Source organism: Nuphar pumila, chromosome 5 (assembly GCF_984573655.1).
Source record: "Nuphar pumila chromosome 5, dmNupPumi1.hap1.1, whole genome shotgun sequence".
Taxonomy (NCBI): Eukaryota; Viridiplantae; Streptophyta; class Magnoliopsida; order Nymphaeales; family Nymphaeaceae; genus Nuphar; species Nuphar pumila.
In genome coordinates this window covers 24,525,805-24,540,809 of record NC_143253.1, presented here as the reverse complement: position 1 = coordinate 24,540,809, position 15,005 = coordinate 24,525,805, and the positions used below count along the sequence as shown (strand labels likewise).

The following is a 15,005-nucleotide window of genomic DNA, read 5'->3' as shown; positions in this document are numbered from 1 at the left end:
ACCCACTGACTGTCGAAGATGGGATAAATGATCCCCGCATCCAACCATTTGACTACCTCCTTCTTTACCACCTCCTTCATATGGGGATTTAGTCTCCTTTGCGCCTCTCTTGAGGGTTTATCCCCCTCATCCATGATAATCCGATGCATGCAAAAGGAGGGATCTATCCCCTTCAAATCTGCCACCGACCATCCAATTGCCTCTTTATGCTTGTGCAAGACCTGTAAAAGCTGACACTCCTGTGTGTAAGTCAGGTCTGCGGAAATAATGACGGGGAGAGTCTGATCCTTGCCTAGGAAGGCATACTTGAGTGAGGTCGGTAAGGGCTTCAACTCAAGCTCAGGCAGACTCTCTATGGATGGTCGGGCTGGCTTTTCTGCCAATTCAGGAAGCGGCTCGAAGTGCCAGGTCCAACTCAGATCACCTGTTTGACTCTCTATCGACCCATGGCAATCTTCTTTGAGTGATTCATCAACCTTCTCCTGAGGTGGATCACTCAATAACCAGGTATGCTCTGCTTCTACCAAGTCCTGAATGAAGTCGACCTCGAAAGAAGCCTCATCGCCGGTAGGTCCCATCGCCGCATGAAAAATGTTCAGCCTCATCTTCCTGTTGCCAAATGAGACATCCATCGCACCTGTGCGGCAATTAATGCACGTATTGGCAGTGGCCAGAAAGGGGCGTCCAAGAATAATGGGGGTCTGTCGCATATCGTTAACTCCCTCCATATCTAAAATGATGAAGTCGACAGGGAAGTAGAAGTCCTCTACCTTGACTAAAACATCTTCCAAAATCCCTCGCGGGACCTTGATTGATCTATCTGCAAGCTGCAGGGTCATAGGTGTTGGCTTCATCTCCTTTAATCCAAATTTGTCATAAAAGAAACCCGGCAAGATATTGACACTTGCCCCAAGGTCGAGCAATGCACGCTCAACAGTGATGTCTCCTATGACACACAAAATAATTGGAGTCCCTGGGTCCTTAAGCTTTGGTGGGGTTTGGTGCTGCAGCACCGCACTCACCTGCTCAGTCAAGTATATCTTCTTCGGCACTTGTGACTTCAACTTTCTTTTCTGCGTACAAAGCTCCTTTAGAAACTTTGCGTATGCAGGGACTTGCTGAATGGCATCAAGCAAGGGGAGGTTTATCTGAACGTGCTTGAATATCTCAAGCATCTCCTGCATATTCACTCCATGTTTGCCTAATGACTTCGGCCTCTCTAACGCTTCAGAAAAGGGGGCTTTGGGAATATAGGACTTTGAAGGCTCAGATGGTAGAGCTCTCTCGCTTTCCTGAGGTGGGACGGTAGGGACAGGCTGCTTCTCACTCGTTCTCTCTCTTTCTTCTGCAGCCTCCCTCGCTTGGTATTGCTTCCCATTCCTAAGGGTGATTACCGCTTGCGCCTGCTCTTGATGGGCATCTGTCATATGCAGGCCATGCATCGGCTCCTTACCCCTAGGGTTCACCACCGGTTGGCTAGGTAAAGCTCCCTTACTCCGCCTGCTAAGCGCCTCAGCGAGTTGTCCCATTTGCGTCTCAAGCTTCGCAATAGAATGTGTATGGGAGCTCAGATTGGCCTTGATATCCGAGAAGGCTTGCAACATCTTGTCCTCAAAAGACTGGCTGGACGAAGGCTTCTGGGACTGAGGTTGACTATAAGTAGGCTGAGCTGAAGGGTAGCTGGTTCTCTGAAATCCAGGCGCATAACCGCCTTGCCTGGGTTGACTTTGGGACGGGTTGGGAGGTTGGGCTTGTGGATTTCTCCATGAAAAATTGGGATGGTTCCGCCAGCCCGGGTTATATGTACTGGAATATGGATTGGGTGCGGTCCTAGAGAAACTCTGCGCCATCTGAGCTTGCTCCTGGACAAACTCAATGTACTGTGGCGCAACGGGGCAATCAACAACATGGTGTGCAAGGCTAGCACACAACGCACACACCTGTAGGACTGTAGAGGGACCCGACAATAATTGATCCAATTTCTGGGATAGTTGGTCGACCTTGTTTTGCAACTCAAGGTGCATCCCTATCTCGAATATACCAGCCTTCTTCACGCCATCTTGCACAGGTGTGGCCCTCTCAGATCGTGAAGCAGAAGCATGGTGCATGGAGTTCTCGCTCAAGGTCTCAAAAAGGGACCATGCTTCATCTTCACTTTTAAGCATAAAAGTGCCCCCACAGGCAGCGTCAACCATTTGACAGTTCTTCTCAGTGAGACCGTCATAAAAATATTGCACCAGCTGCCAGCGGGGCACCTGGTGGTGGGGACACTTGCGGAGAAGATCTTTCATCCTCTCCCACGTTTCATGAAACATTTCTCCCTCGATCTGTGAAAAGCTGGTGATGACTTTTCGATACTGGTTCGTCTTACCAATTGGGAAGTATTTCTTTAAAAACTCCTTTTGCATATGTTTCCAAGTGGTAATTTGAACTGTAATGAGGGCCTTCAGCCAATGCTTGGCTTTATCCTTAAGGGAGAAGGGGAATAACGTCAACCTTAACGCGTCATCTCCAAAATTGTTGATCCGCACCGTAGAGCAGATCTCGAGAAATTCGTCGAGATGACGGTATGGGTCTTCATTGCTAAGGCCATAAAAGGAGGGTAACATCTGAATGACACTGGCCTTGATTTCAAAATGGTTTGCTCCCACATCAGGTCTTGTGATGCAGGAGGCAGGAGTGTATGTGTTGGGCATGAAGTACTCCCTAAGAGGACGGATCAACTGCTGATCTTCAGCCATGGGGCGGGATTGATGGTCTCTCTTAAAGAAAGATTCGGGATCCTCAACAAATTCGGCAAGCTCAGGTTCAAGCGAACGTCGCCCGTGCATGCACCAAAGGGTAGACCGGTGCAACAACCGTCCTAAATTGGGTTTTTCTACCTAACTAACGCGCTAACGGCCAAACCACACAAACCATAAAGCGAGTAACAAAAACAATTACTGAAAACAAGAAATAAACAAGCACCACGCAGTTGCACTCAGTAGAGAATTTACAAAAAATGAAATTCTATGTGCACGGTACCAATCGTACACAATCACTTCTAAGGGGATCCTAATGGGTGAGCTGTGCATAAAAGTAAGCTTGTCTCTACGGTATGCACACACGTGGTTCTAAGCCTAAATGCGAAAAGCAAACTAAACAATCCTAATTAAAGAACTGAATTAAACTAACAACCTATAAATATGAGAACAAACACAAGGCAATCAAGTGAATACTAGTATTTCGCCGTTCCCCGGCAACGGCGCCAAAATTTGGTGTGAGTTTTATGAAACCCTTTTCAAATAATATTTTTAATTAAAGTTCAGTGAAAGCCAGACACCAAAAATATAAAAATCGGCTCGCACTAGTGGTGGAGTCCGGGTCGAACTCAGGGAATGAAAAATACTTCGTATTCGAACACACAATCTAAACTACTCTTTATTGCCAAAATGAAAAGAATTGATTAAATAATTAACTAACTACGAGAGTACGACCCTACGCAGAGGGCTTAAACAAATAATTAAAGTGCCTTATTACAAACCCAATGAATTAAATAAAAGAATTAAAATCCCAATCTAAGAAGAAAAACAAGTCTTTAGTGCTTGAGGCTTTTGTAGTTCCTCTGTCCCTTGTGTGAATCTCATGTATATTCTTTCTTTGAGGGCTCCCTTGGCACGTCCAAGCGCTTGCCTACACAAAACAAAAACCAAAAACACAGCAGAACGGCGAAACTAAACACGATCTACACTTAAAAACTCAGTAAAAGCAGAAATCCAACCACTACACCAACATGCTATTATGCACTAAAGGACGGAATAATGTAACTATTAACACACGTTAAACAAATTCAAGAACTAAAGAATGGCACCTGTTGACAATTTAACTAATTTAACACAACTCAATCAAGAAAAGTATAACACGAAAACAATTTAACACCCCTATTTAGACCACGACTAGTGCTGAATCACTGTTATTGAAATAAGTTACCAAGACTATAGCTACTGAAGTCAAACATGGTTAATGAAGTATCCAAACAAATAACGGCTAAGTTAGTGCCTATTGCTGAATAAAAGTGGTTAACTAAGATTGACTAAACCCATTAATTACTATTGCTGATATCTAATAATGTCCATATATCATCCAACCACTTAACAACAACAAGTGAACTAAAACGTTAAGCACTATACCTACTAAATTAAGTACCCAAACAAGCAATTAACCAGTGAAATACGTGAACATCTAATGCAATCTTAGCATGGCTGATTAATTGACTCTGAACTAAGGCTAAATAATGAAAGCAATTAACCAAAAAAAACACTGTGACTACTAAAATCAATGGCTACAAAAGCACTAATGTACTCTTGCTGGTGCTTTAACAGAACTAAACACAAACGTTGATTGAAAACCTACGTATGAAGAACTACAAACTAAAAAGAACAAAACACATGTATACTAAAAAATTAAAACGCACAGATTGAACAAACTAGTGAGCTGAACCTAGATGCTGAGAATACATACTGGAAAGCACCACCGATGACAGTAAAGCACAGACCGACTAATAGCATAAAACAATCCTGTAATCACTAGGTTGTGCTTATTGTAAAACAAATTATCTAGAATACACTGTAGGGAAACGACTGACAAAACCTACACAGAGAAAAGAAAAACGTTAATCTCACTTGCCTATAAACCGTGCTATGTGTTGCTAACAAAAACACTAATCTGAGTGAATGACAAAAATGAAACAATGTATATAACCCAATGATGACCCACTGAATAAAATAATAAGCAGAACTAAATCAAACGATGAATGTAAATAAGAAAACATGAAAATAGGGATACTATGCTGAAATAAGTAAAAAAAAAAAAGAGGGAGAAAAGGAAGAACACCCACTAGTGCTTTCTACGGACGGGTTGAGAGAAGAGTGGTCTCTCCATGGTGAAATCGACATGCTGCCCTGTTGTGCTGGAAGAAGGAGAAGAATCCACCGGCGAGAAGGAAGGGAGAAGAAGAAGAATAGAGGGAGGAAGGAGAACCGGCTGAAAGGAGAGAGAGATGAGAGAGAGAGAGAGAGAGAGAGGGAGAGAGGGGGGGGCGTGCAATCCACCAGGGGAAAAACGTGTTCTCCTCTTCTCACCTCCTCTTTATAATATTATAATTAGGTTAAACCAATTTTTCAAAACCAGTCCAAGAATTTTCAATAATTTTCAACAAAGGCCTAGTTTTAGAAAACAGGTTTGTCAAAATTCAATCTTCCTCAACTAATTACATTAGCCAATTAAAACTTAATATGCTTACAATATAACTAAGAAAACTCTTAACTAATAAAAACACTAAAGCAAATGCAGAGAAAGCTTCGAAATACATGATTTTTCAATAAATTCAATTTCGATGCAGTTTTTCTAACTAACGATAAAAATGAGTTTTTAAAGCGATTTTAACATGGATCATGCATAAAATAAAATGAATAAAAGTGCAAAATGTATGCATGATCAGTATCCACGTGTATTTTGGACTGGTTTGACTAGCCGACCAGTAGGTTGTCTGGTCCGGGGCTGACATACCCGACCAACAGCTCAACCATTTGTTGAATTATATGTTTTGACAAGGAAGTATGAATCTTATACATGCATAATTTTATTTTTATGTACATTATTGTAGTTGTGCAATTAAAACTTGTGGATGTTGTGTTGTCATGCATTGCCAGGTCATTGATGTTTTATATTTAATATGAACATGCGTACTTGATGGGAATATATACTTTCATGTGCACACACACACTGAAAAGAGTATGCATTGGCATAGGTACATATATGTTGATGCAAGATTTCATAGGGGAAAGATGTATATGAATTAAGCACTTTCATGTTTATGAATAGTTTTGTTTTGCATGTGTGCACATGCATTTGGAACATGAGTCTTGTATGATAAATCACACAATGCTTGGTCTTGGCATGCGATGCATCGATTGTCTAAATGAACCATCACAGGCCAGGAGAGCCGTGAGGTTGGTTGTTTTTCTTAAACATTTAATTGCATCGCTTAAATCACATTTGTTGGTACTGCACACTGCTGTATTGTTCTGGTTGTCCTCATGGGTGGGGATCCCATGATGGTTCTTGCAGGGATGGATGCAAGCTTTTGCCTTTACTTTTGCATACTGAATTGCAAACTTCAATAATTAGCTTTTAATAAGAGATAATAATTGAGAATAGTATATTTTACGTTCTAGGATCTTCCATCGAAAGAATGAGAATCTTAGAGATCCGGTTTTGGGGAGACTATGAGGATAAAAAAACTTTGTGGGCTTTAGTTTTGTCTTCTGAACCCGATATTGAGGTTCTTTCTCTTGACCCCGATTTTAGAGAGAGTTTGTCACTTGACCTGGGGGTAGTGTGTTTGACACAACTATTGTTTTGGTACCAAGAAAGTGATACTTGTGGGCGTGGGCTGTCCCTTGTGCTCCCGACATTAGATGTGGCGGTCTAATGTTCCGAAGGTGATTTAGTTGAGGGCTAAGTTTGAGACCCAGTAAATAAATTACAACTTGTGTGCTAAGCTACCGTGAGAACCTAACTTGACTTCGGGGATCTTACCCATTTGGTGTATCCGCGGGCAACAATAATTAAAAAGAGGAACTTAAAGTTGTATGTATTTAATAGGGCATGCATATGAAAAAGGGAAACTTAAATGAAAGATAATAAAAGGGTTCATGCATTGCACATAAATCACGCATTTTCTCTATTATGCATTAAAACATCATATTTTAATTGTTCCCTTAGTCATTACATGATGGTGAGTGTATGCTATTTACTTTCTAATGCATGCTAAAAGTCGCATTTACTTAGTTCATGCTACTTGCTACTGCTTTAATGTTTCTTCATGCTTAGCATATGTAACCTGTTGCATGGATTATTACTTAAATGCTGTAAATTGTCATATTTATATTTCTCTCAATTTTTGCATAAAATATTGTCTATACTCTTTATCTTATCTGTTTTACTAAGAAGTAGTTGTGCTCAAGATTTCGATTCTGACACACTATTTATTAGTTTTTCGTAGATACGGGTGATCATTGAAGTTGTCTAGCTCCTGGGAGGGCACGAGGGTCACACTTGATTTTAAACTGCTTCACCTATGAACATAGTGACTCTTCTTTTTGTTTCTTTCAGTTCTTTTGTTTCAGTTAGTAGCTACTTTACTTTTAGTTGAGTGTGAGACTCACATTGATTCATGAATAAAAAGATTTTGTTTGGTTCTTTGTGGATGATAAATGTAAGTACCTTTGTGGTGTTTGGCTATCCAATTGGAATTAGAACTGTGAGGACCTCAGGTCTCTGAAAAGTTTTTCGCACTAAATTAAAAAAAAATCTGTATTTTTAAGGGGTATAAGTTGGGGTCGTTACAATTTAGGTTTAGGGTTAAGGGTTTAGTAATATATTATGGGTTTAGGGTTAGGGTCTAGTAAAATATTAAGAGTTTAGGGTTTAGGGTTTAGGGTTTAGGGTATAGGGTTAGGTATAGTAATATATTATGGGATATATGTACCAATTTGTAAAATATTAAGTACTTTATAGTGTCGATTTGTTAGATATTGTAGTATGTAATTGAAAACTATGCATGAAGAATTTATATTGTAGCGAAATGAGGTGAATTTCTATAAAAATTTATGTTGTAGCGACATGAGGTGAATTTACGTTGCTCATTTAATGATGTCTATGGAAATTGCTTCAAAGCTTCATACCTGTAATTAAATAGTTGTCAAGTGAATCGCTATTGTCAAAAAGTATAAATTGCTATTTCATCAAACATATAAATTGTTCTTGCTTTAAACGTATAAATCGCTGCTTCAAACATACAAATTGATATAGAAATTACACCCTTCATAAGTACATATTGTTGTAACATCTCGGCTTCAACAATAATCATTGTTCCACATCTCACTCGTTGTCAAAAATTGATATGTTTTGTGAGACCTAGATCCTGGTTGACGATTTATGTGATTTACGCAATGACGTATATGTCAGCCACAACGATTTGCCTTTGTATAGAAAATATTGGAATAGTATAACGCAAATCGCGGTTGTAGTAACATACTATCGATTTGCGAGATATTGTTTTGTTTGTAAATATCGATTTGTAAGCTATTATGCTAAATTTTTGTATCGATTTGTAATATATTATGCAATATGTATATCGATTTGCAACATATTATGTGTTTACTAGAGTCAATTTGTAAGATATTTGTACTATGATATTAAAACATGTGCATGCAACATTTACATTATTGTGTGATTACGATGGTGATTTGCGTATTCAAATCACTGTTTATTTAGCGATTAATATTGAAATCGCTTCACAACATCATAGTTGTCATTAAATCGCTGTCACATGAATTGCTATCGTCAATACACATATACGATAAGTCATTTCTTTTATTGGCATGGTAAATAACAACTCGATGCATAGTATAGTGCGATGCAACTGATGATCATGACAGATAACATGAAGAATGATGTGCATGTAGATTTAATTTTGTATGGTCGGTAGGAAGAAATTATTTTGCCTCATAAGTGCACGTAGTTTTCATTTTCCTCCTTCTTCCTTTACTTTTCCTTCTCTTCGTCATCCTTATTCTTTTTCTTCATCCTTAGTTCTCGCTCATCTTTCTTCGTTTGCTTTTCATCTTCAATATCTGATGGACCAGGCTCTGCATAATAAATATCCAATAATTTGTTCATGTCTTTTTTATTAAAATTTTTTTATTATATTTTGGTACACTACATAACCCTCATATATATCGGATTGGCGGATGATTTCTCCAAGAGTCATCCCCTCCAACGGCGAAGGCTTTCTTGTCTTATGAATTACAGTCATTGCTAACTTGCACAACACATAAATTTAACCACATCATTATATGTTACAACTGCCTCCCTAAGTATATATTATTACAAATTATCACATTCGTTACACAATCACCAACAATACAAGTCATCACAATATTTGGCTTCATAAGTAAACATCATAGTATGATTTAACAAAATTAAGTACAAATCGAGGTAACTTCATAATTACACATTGCTACTGCATCAAATGTATAAATCATTGTTGCTTCAAACATACAAATCGTTGTACAAATCACACCCTTCGTAAGTACATATCGTTGCAACATTTTGGCTTCGTAAGTAAACAGCGTAGTAAAATCTAGCAAACTTAAGTACAAATCGCAGTAACTTCATAAATCATAAATACACATGTCTACTGCTTTAAACAAATAAATCATTGTTGCATCGAACGTACAAATCGTTCCTTCAAACATACATATCGTTATGGAAATCAAACCCTTCATAAGTAAATATCGTTGTAAATCATAAAACGCTACTGCATTAAATGTATAAATCATGAATCATAAATCGTAAATCGCTATTGCTTGAAACATATAAATTATTGTTGCAGCGAACAAATTGCTACTGCATTAAATGTATAAATCATTGATAAATTCAAACTTACAAATCGTTGTAGAAATTTAGCCCTCATATCGTTGTAATGTTTGGCCTTCATAAGAATAAATCATGCTAACAATTTTTTGATGCCCAGAAGGTGGATATGTACAAATCGATTTGTTTCTATATGAAAATAGGTGTTATTTAGTATAAATAGTACAACCACTTGTAAGATTTAACATTCAGATTTACAAATTGATTTGTTTACATAACGAAACCTTACACAAAACTCACTGAAAGGACACAAGTTTTGCTAATTCGAGAGTGGAGGAGAAGCACCTATAAGGTAGATGCAACCGATGGTGGCAACGGTGCTCCGACTATGCTCCGACGATAGTAGACGACAAAAAGAGGTGCTCTGACGATGGTAGACGACAATAAAGGGTGCTCCCGCGGTAGCAAACGATCGTCAAAGGGAGATCCTGTTACAACAGATGGTGCATCGTCAAAGGGTGATCCAGAATGTTTAGGACAACATATTGCGAGGAGTTTCTCTTAAAGGAGAGGAGTTTACTCCTTAGGGCAAAAATGATGATAATTTTAACCCTTTCTGGTAGGAGGACATTTTTGTTCTTTACTCGAAACATCGTTTCATGGCGCTAATGGTGGGAAAGAGTACTTAAGTCTTTGCAAACAAACCAAACTCTGATGCTAAATGATGCCGACACACAGAGAAACGAGCCCCACGTGCTTACATACATGGCACTCATTCAGACCCAAGAACACGCAAACATATAACCTCTTCGATATCTTATAGACAGAAAATGATATGCTTGGCCTATGAATAGACTACCTTTTAATAAATATAAAAAGTGTACTTAATGTTTTTTTAATGGTTTTAACACGTGTTAGATTATGATTGACATACAATATTTTTTTAATTATTTTTTTGGCCAATTCAAAATGATTCCTGTATTGGCCGCCGATAGAGGATACCGACAACATTGGGCAAAACCAATCCGAAACTTTTATAGCAAAATCATATTTTTGCACATCATGAAAATCGTGTTTTCCATCTATAATAAACCAATTACACAGTGGAGATGCACTTCTAGACAAGTGTCCTTTAGATTCCATTATTTGAGTAGCTGGTTTGTGACCAAGGTCTTAAATAAACATAGTTGAGTTTTTTGTTGTATGTTGGAGGTCTGGTAATTGGAAATTGCCTCCAGTTCTTTACTTTTGCTTTGATTTTAGTTTTTGGGCTAGGTTGAGGGAAAGTATGTCATCATCAATCCTAAATAGGCAAGTTGATAAAAGCTTTTAGAACCTTTACTCGTTAGAGATCACACTTATGTGATTTGGTTGCATTTCATGTGATTTGGAATCGCATGGAGTTATGTTTGGTCAAGTCTCACGAGGTTTGGATTTTCATGCGAATGAGAGAATGAATATCATTGGGATCAACTAAACAAACATGAAAAAATGAGTGGTGAAAAAATGGACTCTCATTTGGCTTTACAAATGATAATAACTTTCTCATTTAAGTGAGAATTAGAATCACATGGAGCCTCATGTGATTCTGATTCATATGATTCCAAAAATTTGATATGGAATCACATGTGGTCCAACAAACCAAAGTCATCCGAGATGGAATCAAATGTGATTTGAAGTCATATAATTTCAAATCACATATTCCACCCTGTGTTTGGGAATCACATGAGATTCACTTCAATTGTGTTTCTCATTTTTCGCATTGAAAAACTGCTGACTTAATTGTAACTCAGGTCCGATCCGAGTTTTCATGAAACTATACCTGATCCGAATATTACTTGGTCCCTATAAATCCTACCTGAATTCTTAATCAGACCTTCTCCTTTCCTACCAAACCCCAAATCCTATCGGACCCGGTACAAGTCGAAACCAGATCATAGCCGACCCGTTTCGGTAACTGGTCCAATCAAATATCACGAGGTCAGGACTTTGAGCATCACCACGAAGGGGTATTTCAGTAATTATTCGTTCTTGTCTTTTTGTTCGTACCCCCCAGAATAAACAGTAGTGAAACACGAAAAAATGATCCAATACCTTCGCAGGCCTCCTCTTTCTCTCTCGCGGAAAGAAGGAAAAACAAAAACTCTCGCAGAGAGAATAAGAAGGAGGGGGATGGTGCTGGTGGAGGCGGTTCGGATGGCGACGGGCGAGGGAGAGTTCGTGATGAGCGAGCAACACGCGGTGTTCGGGTCGCTGTGGTGGTTCGCGGACGCGGGCGTGTCGTGTCTGATGGTGCTGTTCGCGGGCATCATGTCGGGGCTCACCCTCGGACTCATGTCCCTCGGACTCGTCGACCTAGACGTACTCGAGCGCAGCGGCACCCCTATCGAGAAGAAGCAGGCCGGTGCGCTTCCCTCAACCCCACTTCATCCTTCTTCTTCTTCAAATTTGCGGTTTTGCTTCATTTGTTACATAATTAGCTTTTTTCAAGTTCGTTTTTTCTGTTTTTATCTGAGACTCTGGAATTTGTGGGTTTTTTGTTTGGGGGTTTCGGTTTTGGGTGGATGTGCAGAATTGGTGTTGCTAGGTAAATTGCAAGTTGGTATTTTTATGCAATTTAATAAGAAATATAATGGGGATAAATGCTCGTAAATAATAATAACAATGTCTACAACAACGACATTGGTGATAATAATGGTAGCAATTTCGTTTGAGTTTGGAGAATGTTTTTTTTTTGTTTTTTAATTTTCTCGAATTCTTTTGACTTTTTTCTAATGATTCTGCCTTTTAGCTAAATCATGAAAATTTTGTCGTTATTTTTTCTTTATTTTCGAAGGATTTGGAGATTTAGGATCTCATTTCTGTTCTCGTTGATCATGCCGCTTTGCGGCACATAAGTGCTGGAATTTTAGCAACGACAAAGAATAGCAATGACAATTGGCAATTTTTATTGTTACTGCATTGGTTGAATTAATAGTTTTTTTTCTCTTTTTTTGGGTGCTCAAAGATGATTTTCTCTGCAGCTGCTATCCTTCCAGTTGTTCAGAAGCAACACCAACTTCTTGTGACGCTACTTCTATGCAATGCGTGTGCGATGGAGGTATTTGCTCTCTCCTGAGTTTCACAAAAAAATGTATTTGCGGGTGACTTTTTGTTCATCTGCTTAGTTGTGCTCTGTTTCATGTCATGATTCTTTTGCGCGTAAACATGATACCTTATTGAACTGTTTCAGTGACTTTTCGTCATCCTGTATCCTCTTATTGTAATAACATAGTAATGTGACAGTGGTGAGAGGGTGTATGCCACCTAGCTAGCTGCTTAAAATGTTGGAGAAGTGGTATAAACAAAAAATGCACTGTTGATTGTTGTGGGGAAGTAGTTTAGACGATGCAACAAATCAAGACCCATAAAGGATTTGGGCCGGTGGCGGGCTTTAGGGAAAGTCGCGCTACTACAGCAATTCATTTGTTGAAATGATGAATTCCATTAGCTAAGTGAATCTAATAGTGCTGTGTGTAAACGTTGATTAAGCTACAGAGAGCAGATTTTATTGTTCTGCATGCAGTTTTAGATACTGGTAGCTGATTACAGTTAAAACCATAGTCACAAATATCAGTATCGGCTTTATCTCCATGAGGCTATTTCACGCGTATTATAGGTTTGGTGATAAATCTCGGGTCTTAGAAAATATAAAAAATAACAAAAATAAGTAAGAAAATATCATGTTTAGACAAAAAATACATAAATAATAAAAGAAACAAGTAAAAAATGTAAAAGAAAGAAGAAAAACATATTTAAAATGTAAAAACTAAATAAAAACAGTAAAGCTAATTGATAATATCGTGATAATATCATGAGGATATCACGATATTCTCTTGATAATATGGCGATATTTTACATATATTATTGTTTGCTGAATTTACAGCAATGATATCACGATATTTTGAAAATATCTTCGATATCTGTGACTATGGTTAAAACATAACATATTTGAAATTTCTAACTGATGCTTCTTTCAGGCTCTCCCAATTTATCTAGATAAGATGTTCAACCCTTTTGTTGCAGTTATCTTGTCTGTCACATTCGTTTTAGCTTTTGGGGAGGTATGCTTCAAGCCCACTATCTACTTGAGTTCATGATCATAAGAAATTCTATCATATCCTTCTTTCTTTTGACAGATATGGTTCTAATTAAATGGTCTTTTGTTTGTAATGTTCAACTTTTGCAGGTTATTCCACAGGCCATCTGTTCAAGATATGGACTTGCTGTGGGTGCAAATTTTGTTTGGCTTGTTCGTATTCTAATGATAATTTGCTATCCCATAGCTTATCCTATTGGGAAGGTGATTTCTCTGCTCAAAAAGTTGGTTTTGTTACCTAACAGCCATAAAACAATATTCTAGATTTTGTTTGGTCGTGCTTCAAACTATTAGCATTATATATGATCAGAAGTCTACCATCAGAATTGTTAGTTTTGATAGATCTTAGAAATGTTTTGCTGATATACTTTTTGCAGTCATTTTGAAACTTTGAAGCCTAAAACCAATATTAATTGAAGTTGCATCTGTGCTGATCAAGACGAGAAATAGCAGCCATTTTGAAAAGAGCCTATTTTTTTCTTTCTAATCATCTCCCTTGTTTTTGCAGATTCTGGATTTTGTGCTTGGGCACAATGAGTCTGCACTGTTCAGGCGTGCTCAATTAAAAGCCCTTGTTTCTATCCACGGTAAAGAGGTAGTCTTACTCTGAATAAAAACTACTTTTTTCGTGTTTCTGTAGTGGTGTATGTTTGCAGCCAATTTTTCTTTTCCTCCCTCTAGTCGTGCATTACTGATACATATGTTGTGATTGTGTTTCTTGCAATGTTCCCAGGCTGGTAAAGGTGGGGAGCTAACACATGATGAGACGACAATTATAAGTGGTGCACTTGATTTGACTGAAAAGGTATGAATATGAAAGGTTTGTTCTCGTTAAGGTGGCACCATAGTACTATAAGAAATTTTCATCTAGTATAGTTGTCAGTATTATGAAGCTCTTTGCAATTGTATGTTTTGCATATCGAATGCCCTATAATAAGAAACTTGGTTTGATTCTCCATTTCTTTGATTTATTTATTATATTATAGACATGTTAGGATAAATGTGTTGCTTTTTTAATTTTTAATGTTAGGCATGGTTTGCTCATCTCTTTAGGTCAATGTTGGGGCGTGTACAACAACAACAACAACAACAACAACAACAACAACAACAATGCCTTCATCCCAAAACTATTGGGGTTGGCGATATGAACCAAAAAAGAAAATCATTTTGGGTCTTCCACATGAATCCTTCTCCTCCAATCATTTCTATCCAATGCCATGTCCTCGGTGAGGTTCAAATCATTCATATCCTTTCCTATCATCTCCATCCAAGTCTTCTCAGGCCTACCCCAACCTCTTTTAACTAATATATTCTCCCATTTATCCATCCTTCTAACTGGAGCATCATTAGGCCTTCACCGAATATGTCCAAACCATCGTAAACAATTATCTCTCATCTTATTTTCAATGGGTGCAACGCCTACCTTCTTACGTATCTCCTCGTTCTG

General features: G+C 38.2%; 1 protein-coding gene across 1 annotated transcript in view; it reads left to right on the top strand.

The window, feature by feature from the left end:
* The first annotated feature begins 11,616 nt into the window (after nucleotides 1-11,616).
* The window catches only part of LOC149837152 (DUF21 domain-containing protein At4g14240-like), a 101,746-nt gene continuing 98,357 nt past the window's right edge, over nucleotides 11,617-15,005 (top strand). The window contains exons 1-6 of the mRNA XM_090005851.1: nucleotides 11,617-11,824; nucleotides 12,444-12,520; nucleotides 13,440-13,523; nucleotides 13,649-13,762; nucleotides 14,067-14,153; nucleotides 14,292-14,363. Coding sequence (XP_089861977.1) covers nucleotides 11,617-11,824; nucleotides 12,444-12,520; nucleotides 13,440-13,523; nucleotides 13,649-13,762; nucleotides 14,067-14,153; nucleotides 14,292-14,363 — 642 coding nt within the window. The remainder of the gene's footprint in view (nucleotides 11,825-12,443; nucleotides 12,521-13,439; nucleotides 13,524-13,648; nucleotides 13,763-14,066; nucleotides 14,154-14,291; nucleotides 14,364-15,005) is intronic.